This window comes from Equus caballus, chromosome 17 (genome assembly GCF_041296265.1).
Source record: "Equus caballus isolate H_3958 breed thoroughbred chromosome 17, TB-T2T, whole genome shotgun sequence".
In the NCBI taxonomy this organism is placed as follows: domain Eukaryota; kingdom Metazoa; phylum Chordata; class Mammalia; order Perissodactyla; family Equidae; genus Equus; species Equus caballus.
Window position 1 is genome coordinate 89,116,263 of NC_091700.1, and position 15,233 is coordinate 89,131,495.

General features: G+C 34.8%; 1 protein-coding gene across 1 annotated transcript in view; it reads left to right on the forward strand.

Annotated features, from left to right (window-relative positions):
* Positions 1-14,524, forward strand: part of TM9SF2 (transmembrane 9 superfamily member 2) — a 55,751-nt gene extending 41,227 nt beyond the window's left edge. The window contains exons 12-17 of the mRNA XM_001492116.5: positions 578-635; positions 3,943-4,102; positions 5,898-6,049; positions 7,143-7,254; positions 10,433-10,604; positions 13,831-14,524. Of these exons, the coding sequence (XP_001492166.1) occupies positions 578-635; positions 3,943-4,102; positions 5,898-6,049; positions 7,143-7,254; positions 10,433-10,604; positions 13,831-13,898 (722 nt within the window). The 3' untranslated portion in view covers positions 13,899-14,524. The remainder of the gene's footprint in view (positions 1-577; positions 636-3,942; positions 4,103-5,897; positions 6,050-7,142; positions 7,255-10,432; positions 10,605-13,830) is intronic.
* The last annotated feature ends 709 nt before the right edge of the window (positions 14,525-15,233 follow it).

Below are 15,233 nucleotides of genomic sequence, written 5' to 3' on the forward strand. Positions count from 1 at the left end.
AAAAGTGGCCATAACCCTCTTAGTCGCCTGATCTGACCCTGATCTGCCCCCCTTCACCCATCCCCTACCAGAAACTACACTGCTGGAGGAATCCTGGAGGATTCAGACCTATACTGTGGAAATTTAAATGTGTCGCGTGTCAGGCTTGAGGGTTCCAAGTTTTATAAAAATTCTGAAACTGACCTCAAGATAAACGAGAGTCTCAAATATGCCTTTTCTCTACCCAGTCTTATTGATTGAAACTAGCTTAGATTTTAAGAGTTTATTTTGTTTTGAAGTAAAAAAAAGATTAGAAAAGAAAAACTGATCTGGATGACTTTCCTTTGATACTAGGTGTTTTTTTTTATACCCAAGCAGATATCTTTAGCGCAGGACTTAGCCAGGGCAGTCCTGTGATGTGCATCTCTGATTTGGATCACTTGATTAGGGAAGATCTTAGCATTTGCCAGTGTCAGTTTCTAGGAATAGGCACCTGGTGCTATCTGACAGTTTGCCCAACAGCTGACTTGGAGTATGGATATTTGGTTTACTTTCAAGAAAAATCTGTATTTTATGCCACTTTTGTTTTCTTCTACAGCTTTTGGAGGTGAAAAGTGGAAAACAAATGTTTTATTGACGTCATTTCTCTGTCCTGGGTAAGTGAATTTTTCATTAATAACTTTATTATTAACTTCTTCATTAATAACTTTCTTAACATAGTCAGATTTTAGTTCCCAAACTTTCACTCCCTTAAGTCTTTAATCTTCTCTGTCTCTAAACCATGTACCCCAGAAAATGAATTTAATTTTTAAAGGGGTAATGGGTGAATATTTAATAAATACTTGCAGAAGAACCACTACATGCCTTATCTGGAAAAAGTACCTTTAGACATGAGAAATTTTTACATTCCTTTTCTTAAAAATCTATTTCTTAGTCTGTAGAAGTTAGTCTGGCATGTTGTCATGATAGGCTGCATTTAAAGCTCTTGACCTAATCACAGAAAGGAATCCTCACCTGAAGATAGTTCAGGCAAGTGTGCATTTTCAGATTTTTATCGAAAATATTGCTACTTTTTAGAGTTTATTTCATTAAGTAGAGGAACATATACCAAACAAACAAACAAAACCACTTAAAAAAAACAAAACAAACATGATTCTTTGGAGAATAGCTTCTGATATTAAGTATCTGCTGGGCTTCTGGTCTTAGAAATAGAGCTCACTTTCTCCCCCAACTCGCAGATTTCTGGTGGGCGAGAACTGGCCTCTGAACAATAGCAGCAATAAAGCGAGACAAAGATTGAATCTAGAAGCCAGGACTGTTCCATTTGCAGGCCAGAAATGAAAGAGTGAAGATAGCCACATTTTTTATACACGTTGGGGATATTCTCAGATTTTCACCTCCATTGAAGATTCACATGCCTCTTAGCCATTCATGTTCTCTTCACATTTTTATGCTTTTCTCAAGGCGTATCCTTTGTTTTCTTTCCCTCTGCTGTCAACTCAAGAAGTGTCCCTACTTACCGAGACTGTCAGCCGTGATTTCCTGCAGAATCTTGCCCTTCAAACATGTCCCCTAATTTCTGACATCTCCCATTTCTCCCTTTCTCTATATTTTGTTCATGTGTTTTATCTCTCATTCCTACAAATATACTAAGGTCTCCCAAATCCTAAAAAGAGCTTCTCATAAGCATCTTCCCATCTACTGTCTTATTTCTTTTCCATTCCCAACAAAATGCCTTGAAACAATAGTCTGCACTGCCTTCCTCTCATTTTCTCAACATACATTAACAATGTAAACCCATGTAATCCAGCTTTTTTTCCTCTATCACTTTAGTAAACTTCTCTCTAAGGTTACCAGTAGTGTTCTCATTTCAAATCTAGAAACCATTTTTCTCTCTTTACCTTACCTCTCTACATTGTCTAACATTGGGATACCTTCTCCTTGAAACTCCTTCCTTTTTTGGCTTCATAGAAATTATCCTATGCTGGTTCCTAATGTCTTTGATGAGCCCTTCTCTGATTTGTCTTCTTCATCCCACCTTAAAAGCAGGTGTTCACCAGTGGGATGATGAGGTAAATAGAGCACCAAGAACCCAAGTTCTCAGGTCAGTGGGATTGGTACTCACCTAGGAAAAGAAGGATCATTTAATTCTATGGAATCAATTCATACAATTTGTATAAAAAACACCTGCATATAATTATTGCAGTGAACACAACAAAATGGCATTTGATAATATTAAACGTCGTTTCCAGATTTTAAAAGAATTTAATGGAAGGGCCAGCCTTGTGGTGTGGTGGTGAAGTTCAGTGTGCTCCACTTTGGCACCCCGGATTCTTGACTTCGGATCCCGGGCATGGACGTACACCACTCGTCAGCTGTGCTCTGGCAGTGGTGACCCACATATAAAGTGGAGGAATATTGGCACAGATGTTAGCTCAGGGCTCATCTTCCTCAAGCTAAAAAAGAGGAAGATTGGCAACAGATGTTAGCTCAGGGCTAGTTTTCCTTAGGGGGGAAAAAAAAGAATTTAATGAAGAGAGAAATCCTTCCTTATATTCATCAAAATCTCATGTTTAATTCAAAACCAACATCATTTAGTGATAAAACACTAGAGACATTTTCATTAAATCCCTTTTATGGCTTCAGTTATTTAAGTTCTAATCACAGACATAAAACAAAAGTAATACATTTCCAAAAGGCGGTGGTCATATTGTTACTTATTGGTCACATAATTTGTATACAAAGAACATCAACAAATTTTAGCTATAAAACTTGAATTAATAAAAGCATCTGGCAAAATGGCTGGTTATCAGCTAATAATCCATGATCATGAATACCACCTATAGCAAATTATATGTTCTAATGGTGGTGGTACTTGTGTGGGAAGAGGATTCTATTCACAGGAGTATTAGCAACAGAAAACCTTCACAGTACCTGAAATAGCTTATGAAAATAGGCATGACCCATAGGACAGGTCTACAAAGCTTATTAACTAGTAACAGATGTAAAGTCACCATGTTACTTGATGAGAAGACCAAGTATTGTGAAGGTGTTTGCAGATGTCCATGGCTGTTGGGACAGAAAACACAAATAGACCATTTATACATGGAAGCATGCTCGATGTGGCATCACAAACCAGAGGAACTGTTAAATGATGCTAGGACAATTGATTGTGTATATGAAGGGAGAAAATTCTATTCTTCTCTCACACACGTGAAATCAGTTCCAGGTGGATTAAAACCTGACTGTAACAGATGTAACAATTGGAGGAAATTATAGAAGAGTATCTTCATGATACCAGATTAGGAAAGGCTTTTTTCTGTTAAGTAAGTTACACAAAAGATGAAAAAACTGATGACTTTGATAACATTAAAAACTGTGTGGGGTATTTAGAAGTGATTATAGCCATATTTTTAAAAATGTATTCACAGAAGAAAGACCGAAAAGAAATTAAGTACACACATTCAGAGATTTGTTATCATAAAGAGCTGTAAGCAGGGAGAACAAGATATTTAATGGAGTTAGTTGTTGGAGTATATAAATAACTCACATATGTGACTTTGCAAAAGTCATGCAACCCAAGTGGAAAATGAGCAGTGGATGTAATCAGCAAGTCGCAGAAGGTGAAACCTAAAAAGCCAACTAACACAGGATGCTTAGCTGCACTTGTCAGTAGGAACTGCAAATTAAAACAGGAAATTTGACCATCGCAAGTGTGGTGAAAATATGTAACTCTCATAAGGTAACTCTCATAAGCTGCAGGTAGGAGTTAAAGTCAGACAAAACCAGTCTGAAGAGCAGTTTGGCAATTTCTGCTAAAGTTTTAAATTCGCATACCCCATGACTCGGCACTTGCACTTTCTTTGTATATAACAGAAATTGTAATATTAATTACATATGATTACTACTGTATCATTTTGCTTCTAACTCAGGTTTTACCCAAAAGCCTATTGTGTTTTTCAGGATTGTGTTTGCTGACTTCTTTATAATGAATCTGATTCTCTGGGGAGAAGGCTCTTCAGCAGCTATTCCTTTTGGAACATTGGTTGCCATATTGGCCCTTTGGTTCTGCATATCTGTGCCGCTAACGTTCATTGGTGCATACTTTGGTTTTAAGAAGAATGTAAGTTTATAGGTGCTAACTTATTCAAATGAATTTTAACTATGGAAATTAGCATATACCACCTTAAAAAATATATGTCTAAAGGATATAAACTTGTCCTGTGGGATCTGGATTTCATAGTAAATTGATAAACTTCTTAATTTGATTGCAATCATTTTTAAAATATTAGTACTTAGGACTGGTAAAGAGGTTACAGATGTTAACTTAGATTTCAGAGTTTTGTAGCTAAATGGTAACTAATAGAGATTAATAGGAAATGAAATGCTAATTTAAACTAATGAAAGCTTTGAAATTTTGACATTAAAAATAAATTGTTTTATTACTTTTTTTTAACCTAAAAAGTTCGTGCATTTTTTCCTTAGCAATAAGTGTTTCTAGTCTACTTAACTAAGTAAACCAAGAGTATGGGTTAGGAAATGAAGCTGTAAGAAAAGTTAACTATAAAGTAAGCATAGCAATTTTTTTCATGTGTGGCTTTGGAATAAATTATTATATGCTTACGTGCTAATATTTGATTTTAAGGAAGATTGTAGTCAAGGCTGAGTTCCTCCTCCCTCCTTCCTCCAGTCTGTCTGTCTCCACCTCTGCTGCTCACTTCTACCCTCTGGCTAAGGGGGAAGTGAGAAATTATTCTAAAGTTTATTTATTTATGTAAATAAAGTTTATTTATTTATTTAAAGTTTATTTATTTATTTAAAGTTTATTTATTAAAGAATTTATTCTCTAACTCCACTTCACTATCCTTGCTCTTTGAAAAGATCCACTCCACAAAGTTAAAAGAAATAATGTATTATAGTACACTTTATGAGGGAACCTGGAATGCCCTGGAAGAAACTATCATTGCTTCATAGTCTCCACTGCACCTACCATGCTAGGCTACTAAAAGATTTTTCAGTTCTTTGGCATTTTGTTTAATTTATTATTTAAAGTCTGTATATATAGCATAAATAGTAAACTGACATCGTTTGACTTTTTTTTTTAATTGCATAGATTAAGTACTTAAAATTCTAAAAATATAAAAATGGAAGAACAATATAATGTTTCTCTGCCTGTGTATATATATCTATTTGTAAAATATTCTAGTTCACAGAAGTATAATTTCAATGAAAATACCAAGTTTTAAGTTTTGACATAACGTCATAAAAACATAGAAGTATGTTTTTGAACTTTTTTGCAAGAAAATAAATTTCTACGTATGTACCCTTTTTTCCCCTCATGTAACTATGTTTAGGTTCCAGTTGTATTTGTACTGTCATGTAGTGTGTTATGAAAGGGAGAATAATTGAGAACATCACCAATACCTTCTGGTCGTAAATGATAGCCATTCATTGTCTTCTTCACCTTCTTAAGTCTTAGTAAAATTGAACAATTTTAATAAAGATGATATTGCCCATCTCCAAATAAAAACGCATTGACAGCAATTTCAAAACCAGTGGATTTCTTACAGTAAGTATATAACTAAAAGGAAAAACCTAACTCTACCTGTTTATTAACTGTTACTTTCAAACTACTGTATTATCTCCATTTATTTCTTACTTTGTCTAAAGCCATTTGTTAGTGGATAACTGCTGGAAACAGTGGTGGCTTATTTCAGTAGACAGACTGAATATTGTCCCTGATAGTGTCTGGTTCATTGCTTCTAAATACAAATTTCAGTTTGTTGACCTAAGTAGACTTGTGTTGTCATTAGTGTCAGGATTGAAGCTGAGAAAAAGCAGGCAAATAATTTAGTACAAAGAAGAATTTTTAAAATAGATACATGACTGTGAATCCTTTATTTCTTTCTTTACTTAAGGCCATTGAACACCCAGTTCGAACCAATCAGATTCCACGTCAGATTCCTGAACAGTCCTTCTACACAAAGCCGTTGCCTGGTATTATCATGGGAGGGATTTTGCCCTTTGGGTGCATCTTTATACAGCTTTTCTTCATTCTGAACAGCATTTGGTAAGCTAAGTACTAAGTCCTGTTACTCCCATTCCCATATATGTACTACTAGCTTTCTTTTTTTGTTGATATGGATTACTGTTTATATCTTATAAATGCAAGCCATTCTCCAATAATCAGACATCTTAAGAGCCAAAAGGTTATTTTATCTTTTCCATAGAATATCACTTTTCCATAGTGATAACAGCTATTATTAATTGAGGGCTTATTAATTCGTAACCCTTACATAATTTCATAATATCTCTATGAGATAGATATTACCCCCATTTTACAGACATGAAAATGAGGCTTTGAAGTAATTTGCCTATGTCACACAGCCACCGTGTGACAGAAAATTAGCCCAAGTCTCTCCAGACCTATGTTCTCAAATAAGTAATCTGTACTGCTTCAGAGAAGATACTGTGAGCTCTTGAAAGAGAGGATTTGAGCAAGCATTGGAGGAAGGGTTGAGCTAGATGACCTTCAATGTCCTTTCTAATCCCAGGATTCTTTTCGTTTTCTAATTTCTTGTTTGCATGGAAAAACTCACAGTGGTGATTTTGAGCCACTCTGTTAGGGTGTAATATCACATTGCAGTATTTTATGATCATTATTTTATCACATTAACATACATTACAGGGAGTACCAAGGTTTGAGGTAGCTTAAGGTCAGAAATAAATTTGAGCTTTTCAGTGATTAGAACCTGTCTTTCCTTCCCGGTTGTTACCATATTTTCTAAATTCAACTGATTTTATCACATATAATAAGAAACAATATGTACCAAATGTAACCTTGTCTTAGTTTAGTTCTGCCTTTCCATTAATTCTTTATCAAATTTATCTGTCTCACCAGTAGAGAAGTAGACTAAGCATATTTGAATAAATAATTGTTTCAGGTTCTAGTTGAGCAGTAAGGCAAAGTCCAGCAACATTACCATATCCTTCCTCCCCCGCCCCACCCCCACCCCATCACCATCTAAACCTGTGAGAATTTATCTTTGATTAGTTGAGAGAAAAAGCACACATTTTCAGTTCAAGAAAAATAAAAAGATTGTGTCATTTACTGTGTCTAAGAGAAAATACTTATAGTTTCATCTTGACATGTTTGATTATAGGTCACACCAGATGTATTACATGTTTGGCTTCCTATTTCTGGTGTTTATCATTTTGGTCATTACATGTTCTGAAGCAACTATACTTCTTTGCTATTTCCACCTATGTGCAGAGGTATGTATTAGCAATATTATGTTAATTTGTAGACCGTGTTTATAATTCTGGCATAAATCAACTTTGAATACTATTAATTGAAATAATTTCTGTAGATATGTATTTATTAAGATAGAAATTGACCTGTGTTCCTAAATCAAATGTACCCCTCTTTAAGATTGAATTAAGATAGTATTCCAGTTCAGTATGTTTATTTAGAGCTTAACTTTAAAATGTTAATTTCCTGAGAATAGCTCATTATGCTGAATTTTTATTTTTGTGGTTTCAAGTGTCTAACAAACATTAATATTCTGTTTGTAATATATAGATATTTCTAGTCTGAAAATTTAGTACAAATAAACATTTTAAGTGGAAAAATTCATTAAAACATTTCGGTGATTACATTGTAATTAGTTATAGTCATGGCAACATGACAAAAATGAGGGCATCCTTATGTAATAGATGGAATTTATTTTTAAAGATTTAGGTTGTGTTAAATCATTCTTTTATGGTTATCTGCTATACAAGAGATAAAATCTAACTTTGTTAAACTTGAGATGCTTTTTAAAAAAAATTAGGTTAAAGTCATGTAGCATCAAATTAATCATTTTAAAGTGAACAATTCAGTGGCATTTAACTACCTTTACAGTGTTGTGCAACTACCACCTCTGTCTAGTTCCAAAACATTTTCATCACCCCTAAATGAAACCCCATACCTGTTAAGCAGTTACTTCCCATTCCCCTCTCCCCGAGACCCTGGCAATCACCAATCTGCTTTCTGTCTACATTTTACCTATTCTGTATATTTCATATAACCGGAATCATACAATATGTGGCCTTTTGTATCTGGCTTCTTTCACTTAGCAGGATGTTTTCAAGGTTTATCACATTATGGCATATATTAGTACTTCATTCCTTTTTATAGCTGAATAATATTCCATTGTATAGATATACCCCTATTTCTTTATCCCTTCATCCATTGATGGATGTTAGGTTTGTTTCCATTTTTTGGCTATTGTGAATAGTGCTGCTGTGAACTTTCATGTACAAATATTTGTTTGAGTTTCTGTTTTCAGTTCTTTGGGGTATATATGTAGAAGTAGAATTTCTGAGTCGTATGGTAATTCTTTGTTTAACTTTTTGAGGAACCAACTGTTTTCTGTAATGGCTGCACCATTTTACATTCCTACCAGGAATGCACAAGAGTCCCGGTTTTTCTACATCCTTGTCAACACTTGTAATTCTCTGTTTTTTAAAAAATTATAGCCATCCTAGTAGATATGAAGTAGTATCTCATTGTGGTTTTGATTTTCATTTCCCCAGTGGCTAATGATGCTAAGCATCTTTTCTTGTGTTTTTTGACCATCCCTGTATCTTTGGAGAAATGTCTATTCTCAGGTCCTTTGCCCATTTTTAGGTGGGTTGTTTATTTTTTATTGAGTTGTAAGAGTTCCTTATATATTCTGGATACTAGACCTGTATCAGATATATGATTTACAGATGTTTTCTCCCATTCTTTAGCTTGTTTTTTCACTTTCTTGATAATGTCCTTTGCACATATTTTTAATTTTGATCGTCTGATTTATCTATTTTTTTTCTTTTGTTGCCATATCTAAGAATTTATTGCTAAATCCAAGGTCATAAAGATTTACGCCTATATTTTCTTCTAAATGTATAGTTTTAGGTCGTTGATCCATTTTAAATTAATTTTTGTATGTGGTATCAGGGATCCAACTACATTTTTTTTTTAAGATTTTTTTATTTTTCCTTTTTCTCCCCAAAGCCCCCCGGTACATAGTTGTGTATTTTTAGTTGTGGGTCCTTCTAGTTGTGGCATGTGGGATGCCACCTCAGCATGGCTTGATGAGTGGTGCCATGTCCGCGCCCAGGATCCAAACCGGCAAAACCCTGGGCTGCCAAAGTGGAGTGCGAGAACTTAACCACTTGGCCACAGAGCCCACCCCCCAACTACATTCTTTTGCATGTGGATATCCAGTTTCCCTAGCACCATTTGTTGAAAAGACACTTCTTTCCTCATTGAATGCTCTTGGCAACCTTGTTGAAAATCCATTGGTCATAGATGTAGGGGTTTATTTCTGAATTGCCAATGTATTCCAGAGGTATATATGCTCTCCTTATGCCAGTACCACACTGTTTTGATTACCATAGTTTTGTAGTAAGTTTTGGAATTAGGATCCTCCAACTTTGTTCTTTTTGAAGATTCTTTTGTGAATAGTCTTACAATTTTTTGTGAATTTGAGGATTGGCTTTTCTATTTCTGCACAACAGGTGGTTGGGATTTTTATAGGGAGCGCATTGACTCTGTAGATCACTTTGGAGAGGATTGCCGTCCTAACAATATGAAGTCTTCCAATCTGTGAACATGGGATGTCTTTCCATTTAAGTCATCTTTAGTTTCATTTAGCAATGTTTTGTAGTTTTCAGTGTACAAATCTTTCACTTCCTTGGTTAAATTTATTCCTAGATATTTTGCTGTTGTAAATTGAATTATTTTTTTAATTTCCTTTTTAGATTGTTCATCTTGTGTATAAAAACACAACTGATTTTCATGTTGATCTTGAACCCTGCAACTTTCCTGAATTTGTTTATTAGCTATAGTAGTTTCTGTGTTTGTGTTCTTTAGGATTTTCTAAGCTTCACGTATTCCAAAGGGTAGGAGAGATAGTGAAGTATTTTCTTTTAAAAGATCTCCTGCTAAACTATAAGCCATTTTATGTAAAAGTGAGAAAGAGCTGTTTTAAAAACCTACTTTGTTTAAATTATGTTAGTAATAACAAAATGGATTTCAACCAGTCCTTAATAGAATAACCTTCTTCCTCAGAGTTGACTAGACTAGTAATATTGATTTTGAACTATGTAAGTAAGCTCTTTATACATTGCTTTTCTTTGGGAAGCTTACATTTTAAGATAAAGTCTGATGCTTCATTATTCATAAACTGTTTAACAGTTTCCTACACATTTTTAGCCAGTCTTTGAGTAGCTCCACCAAAGATAAGGAGTGCTTCTTAGCATCTTTAGTGAGGAGGGAAATGGGCAAAGTTCACCAGGAGAATGAAACTGAGAGCAAAAATTAGGTTTTGGGGGCTATTTCACTTAGTTGTTTGCTTTGTAACTTTATGCTGCTACGTGTTATCTATTAATTGGAAAGTAATTCTTTAATTTCTTCTTTTCTGCCTAGGATTATCATTGGCAATGGCGTTCATTTCTTACCAGCGGCTTTACTGCAGTTTATTTCTTAATATATGCAATACATTACTTCTTTTCAAAATTGCAAATCACAGGAACAGCAAGTACAATTCTGTACTTTGGGTATACCATGATAATGGTTTTGATCTTCTTTCTTTTTACCGGTAAGAATTAAAATGATTATTTTTAGTTAAAAGTTTTTAGGTAAATTATTTATGAATATTTTCCTTTTATAAAACCTATGAAGGCTGCTACTACTTGGCACTCCTATAGTTAGTCCTCATTGCAACTAAGCATAATTTGTTTGGTCTGCCCCATTGTGAGGTGAGTATCAGTGAACCGAAGGTGAGGACACAGAACCTGAGGGCAGAAGGCTGAACAGGGTCCATGGTTGTGCTAACAGTACAGGGGCCCCGGGACAGTGCGTGTCAGGGTCTTCCCCTGTTAACCTCTTCCTGGTACAGTCTTTCTTTTGCCCATTTCAGAAAGAGGGTAAAACACTCTTAACTACCTAAGTTTAGGAGTAAGTAGAAATCGAGGAGGTGAAGTCAAGATGAGACTGAGAATAAATGACATCAAGAAAAGATAATCATAGGACATCTCTTATTCTAGAAGTTTTAAACTACAAGTTTATATCTCCACTTTAAAATCCAAGTACCTAGTGGAATATAGTATATATTTTATTGATATTTATTTTATATATGTTTATCTTCTCTGTCCACCTAGATAAAAGTTTTCTGTATCTCAGAGCCCTGTGGGTGCTTGGTAAACATTTGTGGAATAACAACTAAAAAAAGAAAATTGTGAGACCTTTCTTTTCTTTAAAAAATGTACATCTAAAATTTTTATCTAAGATTGTGTTGCATGCTATGTGAGGGAGTGTAGGAGCCAAAAAAGAAAAAAAATTAGAACTATCCTCCTTTTTAGTTATCTGTTAACATTTAGGAGAATTAGATAGTATTTTGAAGTGCCCCTGTTGCTGTGTCAGTGTATAATAAGTTTTGGGCACTTCCATCGATTCTGTATTCCAGGTCATTGGTCAGACATAGTGGCGTAGGTGTGTGGGAGTGGTGCATATCTTGGTTATGTGATAGATTTAGGTTCACAGTCATAAATTTTACTTAATGATCTGTAAAACAGAAGTAGGCTATGAAACAAGGAATTACTGTTTTCATGCCTCTATATCTGTGTGTTCATGCATATATAGAATAATTTATTCCTTACCTACACACAAAAAATAATGATCTTCGTGAATGTCTTGTTTTTCCAGGCATGTGATATAATGATAGTTTAACCATCACCTAAACTTTATTGTTCTTGATTTTTAGTGTCGTGTTTTCACTTATTCAGAGTAAAACAGACTTTGTAATCTAAATTTTGGAGCCACACCAAATTGAATCAACCAGTTAAGCCAATAACTTTTAGTGTATTCCACTTTGTGGAAAAGGTTCTCTACACGGGAGTGGTGAGCCCTTTCAAGGTCTTGCATTTTTCTAAAGTAGGGTATGTCTGCATTTATTCAGGACCCCAAACTGACACTAGTTTATTTGTCAATCTGTTTTACAAAACAAAATAATTAATCTGTCACATAAGGAAAGATGCCACTTTTAGTATGTACATTATATCTGTCCCATATTAAGAATAAAGTAAAATGCTGGGGCTGGCCCCGTGGCCAAGTGGTTAAGTTCACACACTCCGCTGCAGGCGGCCCAGTGTTTCGTTGGTTCGAATCCTGGGTGCAGACATGGCACTGCTCATCAAACCACGCTGAGGCAGCGTCCCACATACCACAACTAGAAGGACCCACAACGAAGAATATACCACTATGTACCCGGGGGGGCTTTGGGGAGAAAAAGGAAAAAAATAAAATAAAAAGAATAAAGTAAAATGCTAAAGTATTTTGGTAAGAACAAAAGTAAGTAAACTTAATTTTCTTAGAGTTGTCAGTATGGTAGTAAAATGTTTTCTCTCATTTTAAAGTATCTTCTCTTGTTATCTTAAGTTCTTGCTAGGCGTAAAGTTTATATTTTCACCATTACCTTTCTGAAATTAACCACGACTTCTTCCCAAGCCTTAATAATGACCCTTTGAATATCCAAAAGGAGTGTTTGTATGTCCTCCAAAACGTACACAGTGACTTGTGCATAGTAAGTACTCGGTACACATATGATATCAGAATGAGTATGATAACATTTACAACTTCCCGTAGGAATGTCTCCTGACTTAGAAAATCTCCTGCAGTACTTCTCTTTATGTTACATTTAAACCAATGGTGAAAACCATTGGAACTTTAAATATAAAACTTTCACAAGGGGTATGTATATCCCCTTCTGTATTCTTCTGCACCTCCACCTGTTGACTATTTTCAGGGGGTAATCCTGGAAAAAATGGTATGCCTCAGTTTCTTAAAATATGTTAGGCAGTTTCATAATTTGGTATATATCCTTTTGCAAAACAGAGTCTCCGAATTTATGCTTAGTAAATCTAAGCATGGTATACTCTAAAAGAGTACTACACTTGAAGTCAGTAGCAGTGAGTTTGAGTTCTGGTCCTATTACCAGCCACTTGGCATTAGACAGTTACTTAAGCCCCTTTGAGCCTCATTTTTGTCACCTGTCTAGCATTCAAATTTTTGGAATCTAGACTGATGAAGATACCTGAAAATCAAGGCGTGTGTTTCTTCATGAATCATCTCATTTACTCTGCATAATCTATAGGTAGCTGGGGCGGATACAATCATGTCTGATAAGATAAAGAAGTGGGCTTGGGCATTTCAGTGACTGGTCCGAGGGTGCTGCGCACTGTCGTGGCAGACCTGTGCCGTCCTCTGGCACCACCTCGCCTCTCATTTTCAGCAGGAGTGCATCTTTGTTAGCCCAATTTTATCACTTTTAACACTTGGTAAAAACTTTTCAGTTATTTTACTTTATTATAATCCTTTGAAAATTGATAATTCCTAAAACTGTACTTAGAAAATATTCCCATTTAATTATTCTATGAACCTGGTAATATACCTTGAATTGACTTTAATAGCAGTTTTCCATTTTGTGATAAGAAAATATTCTTAAATGGGAAGGGAAAATTGGCATCATTTTCATCTTTTAATTTCAATCTTTTGCATGTAGTAAGAAAAAGAATGTGTATTGTAGAAAGCTTAGGTGATCTTATAGTATAAAAAGTTCTTTCTATCAGCTTCTGTAAGAAAGTTGGTTTGAGGTGATTGTGTATCTTTGAAAAAAAACTCATGGATCTATGGTACATTCCAGATAGGTAATAGTTTATAGTTTTGTGGCTTTTTTTAAGGAGCCAATCATTTTGAGTCTGTATTTTTGTGTAAATTATGAAACTTCCTTTGAAAAAGGGTTTATTTTTGTTTTTTTTCTTTTATAGGAACAATTGGCTTCTTTGCATGCTTTTGGTTTGTTACCAAAATATACAGTGTGGTGAAAGTTGACTGAAGAAGCCCAGTGTGTCAAGTTAAAACAGAAATAAATTAAATTCTTCATCAACAAAGACCTGTTTTTGTGACTGCCTTGAGTTTTATCAGACTTACTGGCCTCGTAACCCTTCAGAAACAGCATAATTCTAAATACACCTCTTCCCGCACACCTGTCCCCACAAAATGTGTTTTCAACACTAAAACATTTGTATTGTGACTTGGTTAAGTACATATTCAGTTGTTCTCAATGAAGAGCAAATTTAAATATTATGTGCATTTTGTAAATACAGTAGCTATAAAATTTTCAATACTTTAATGGCAGAGTAGAGGAGGCCATATTAAACAATACTGGTGAAATGCAGGACAGTTTATTGTAAATAGGATTTTCTAGGCTCGGTAGGTGGAAAGAATTATTTTTCTTTGAAGGAGATAACTTTTTATCATGGTAATTTTGAAGGATGATTCGTATGATGTGTTTATTGGGGGGATGTGGCTTTTAAAAAAATCTTGTATTGGTTGTATCTATTCATACCTTCTTTTCTGTGTTGACTTCATTATTCCCATGGTATTGGCCTTTTCAACTATGTGCCTCTGAGTCTTTGAATTTATAAATTTGTTATCTTAATAAATATGATAAAAACGTCATCTTCATTGCATCATTATCTGTTGTATATTCAAGGAGGGTGTATAAATACAAATCTATTTACCAGTGGTCTTTTTAAATGATTTAAACTTTTATCAGATTTTATTGATTTTTGTTAATGTAACACTTTGAGTTTTGATCTAAATAAAATTCCAGTCTCCTGGGCTTTGTGACAAATCTAAAACTTTCACTGTTAGGTAATAACAGAAATTTTAGTCATCCGTGTCTATCCAGATAAACGCTGTTAGTCTAGTAGTTAATATGGGCCTTACTACATTATCATTAAGGGTTGTATATTTTTTACTTGTTTTTAAAAATATGGTATTTTTTATGTTTTTAAAGTCGATTTTTATGATCTCTATATTAGCAATGACTAGCAAGTTTTTCTCTGTGATTGCATTGTCTTTATTTGGATTTCACAGACAATTTTATTTCTTTTTTTTTTTCCTCCCCCGGGGAAGATTTGCCCTAAGCTAATATCCATTGCCAATCTTCCTCTTTTTTGTTGTTTGCTTGAGAAGGGTTAGTCCTGAGGTAACATCTGTGCCAATCTTCCTCTATTTTTTTGTACACGGGACACCTCCACAGCATGGTTGGTGAGTGGAATAGGTCCACACCCGGTGTCCAAACCAGCGAACCCTGGGCCACCAAAGTGGAGCATGTGGAACTTTAACCGCTTGGCCACAGGCCTGGACGCCAGTTTTGTTTCTC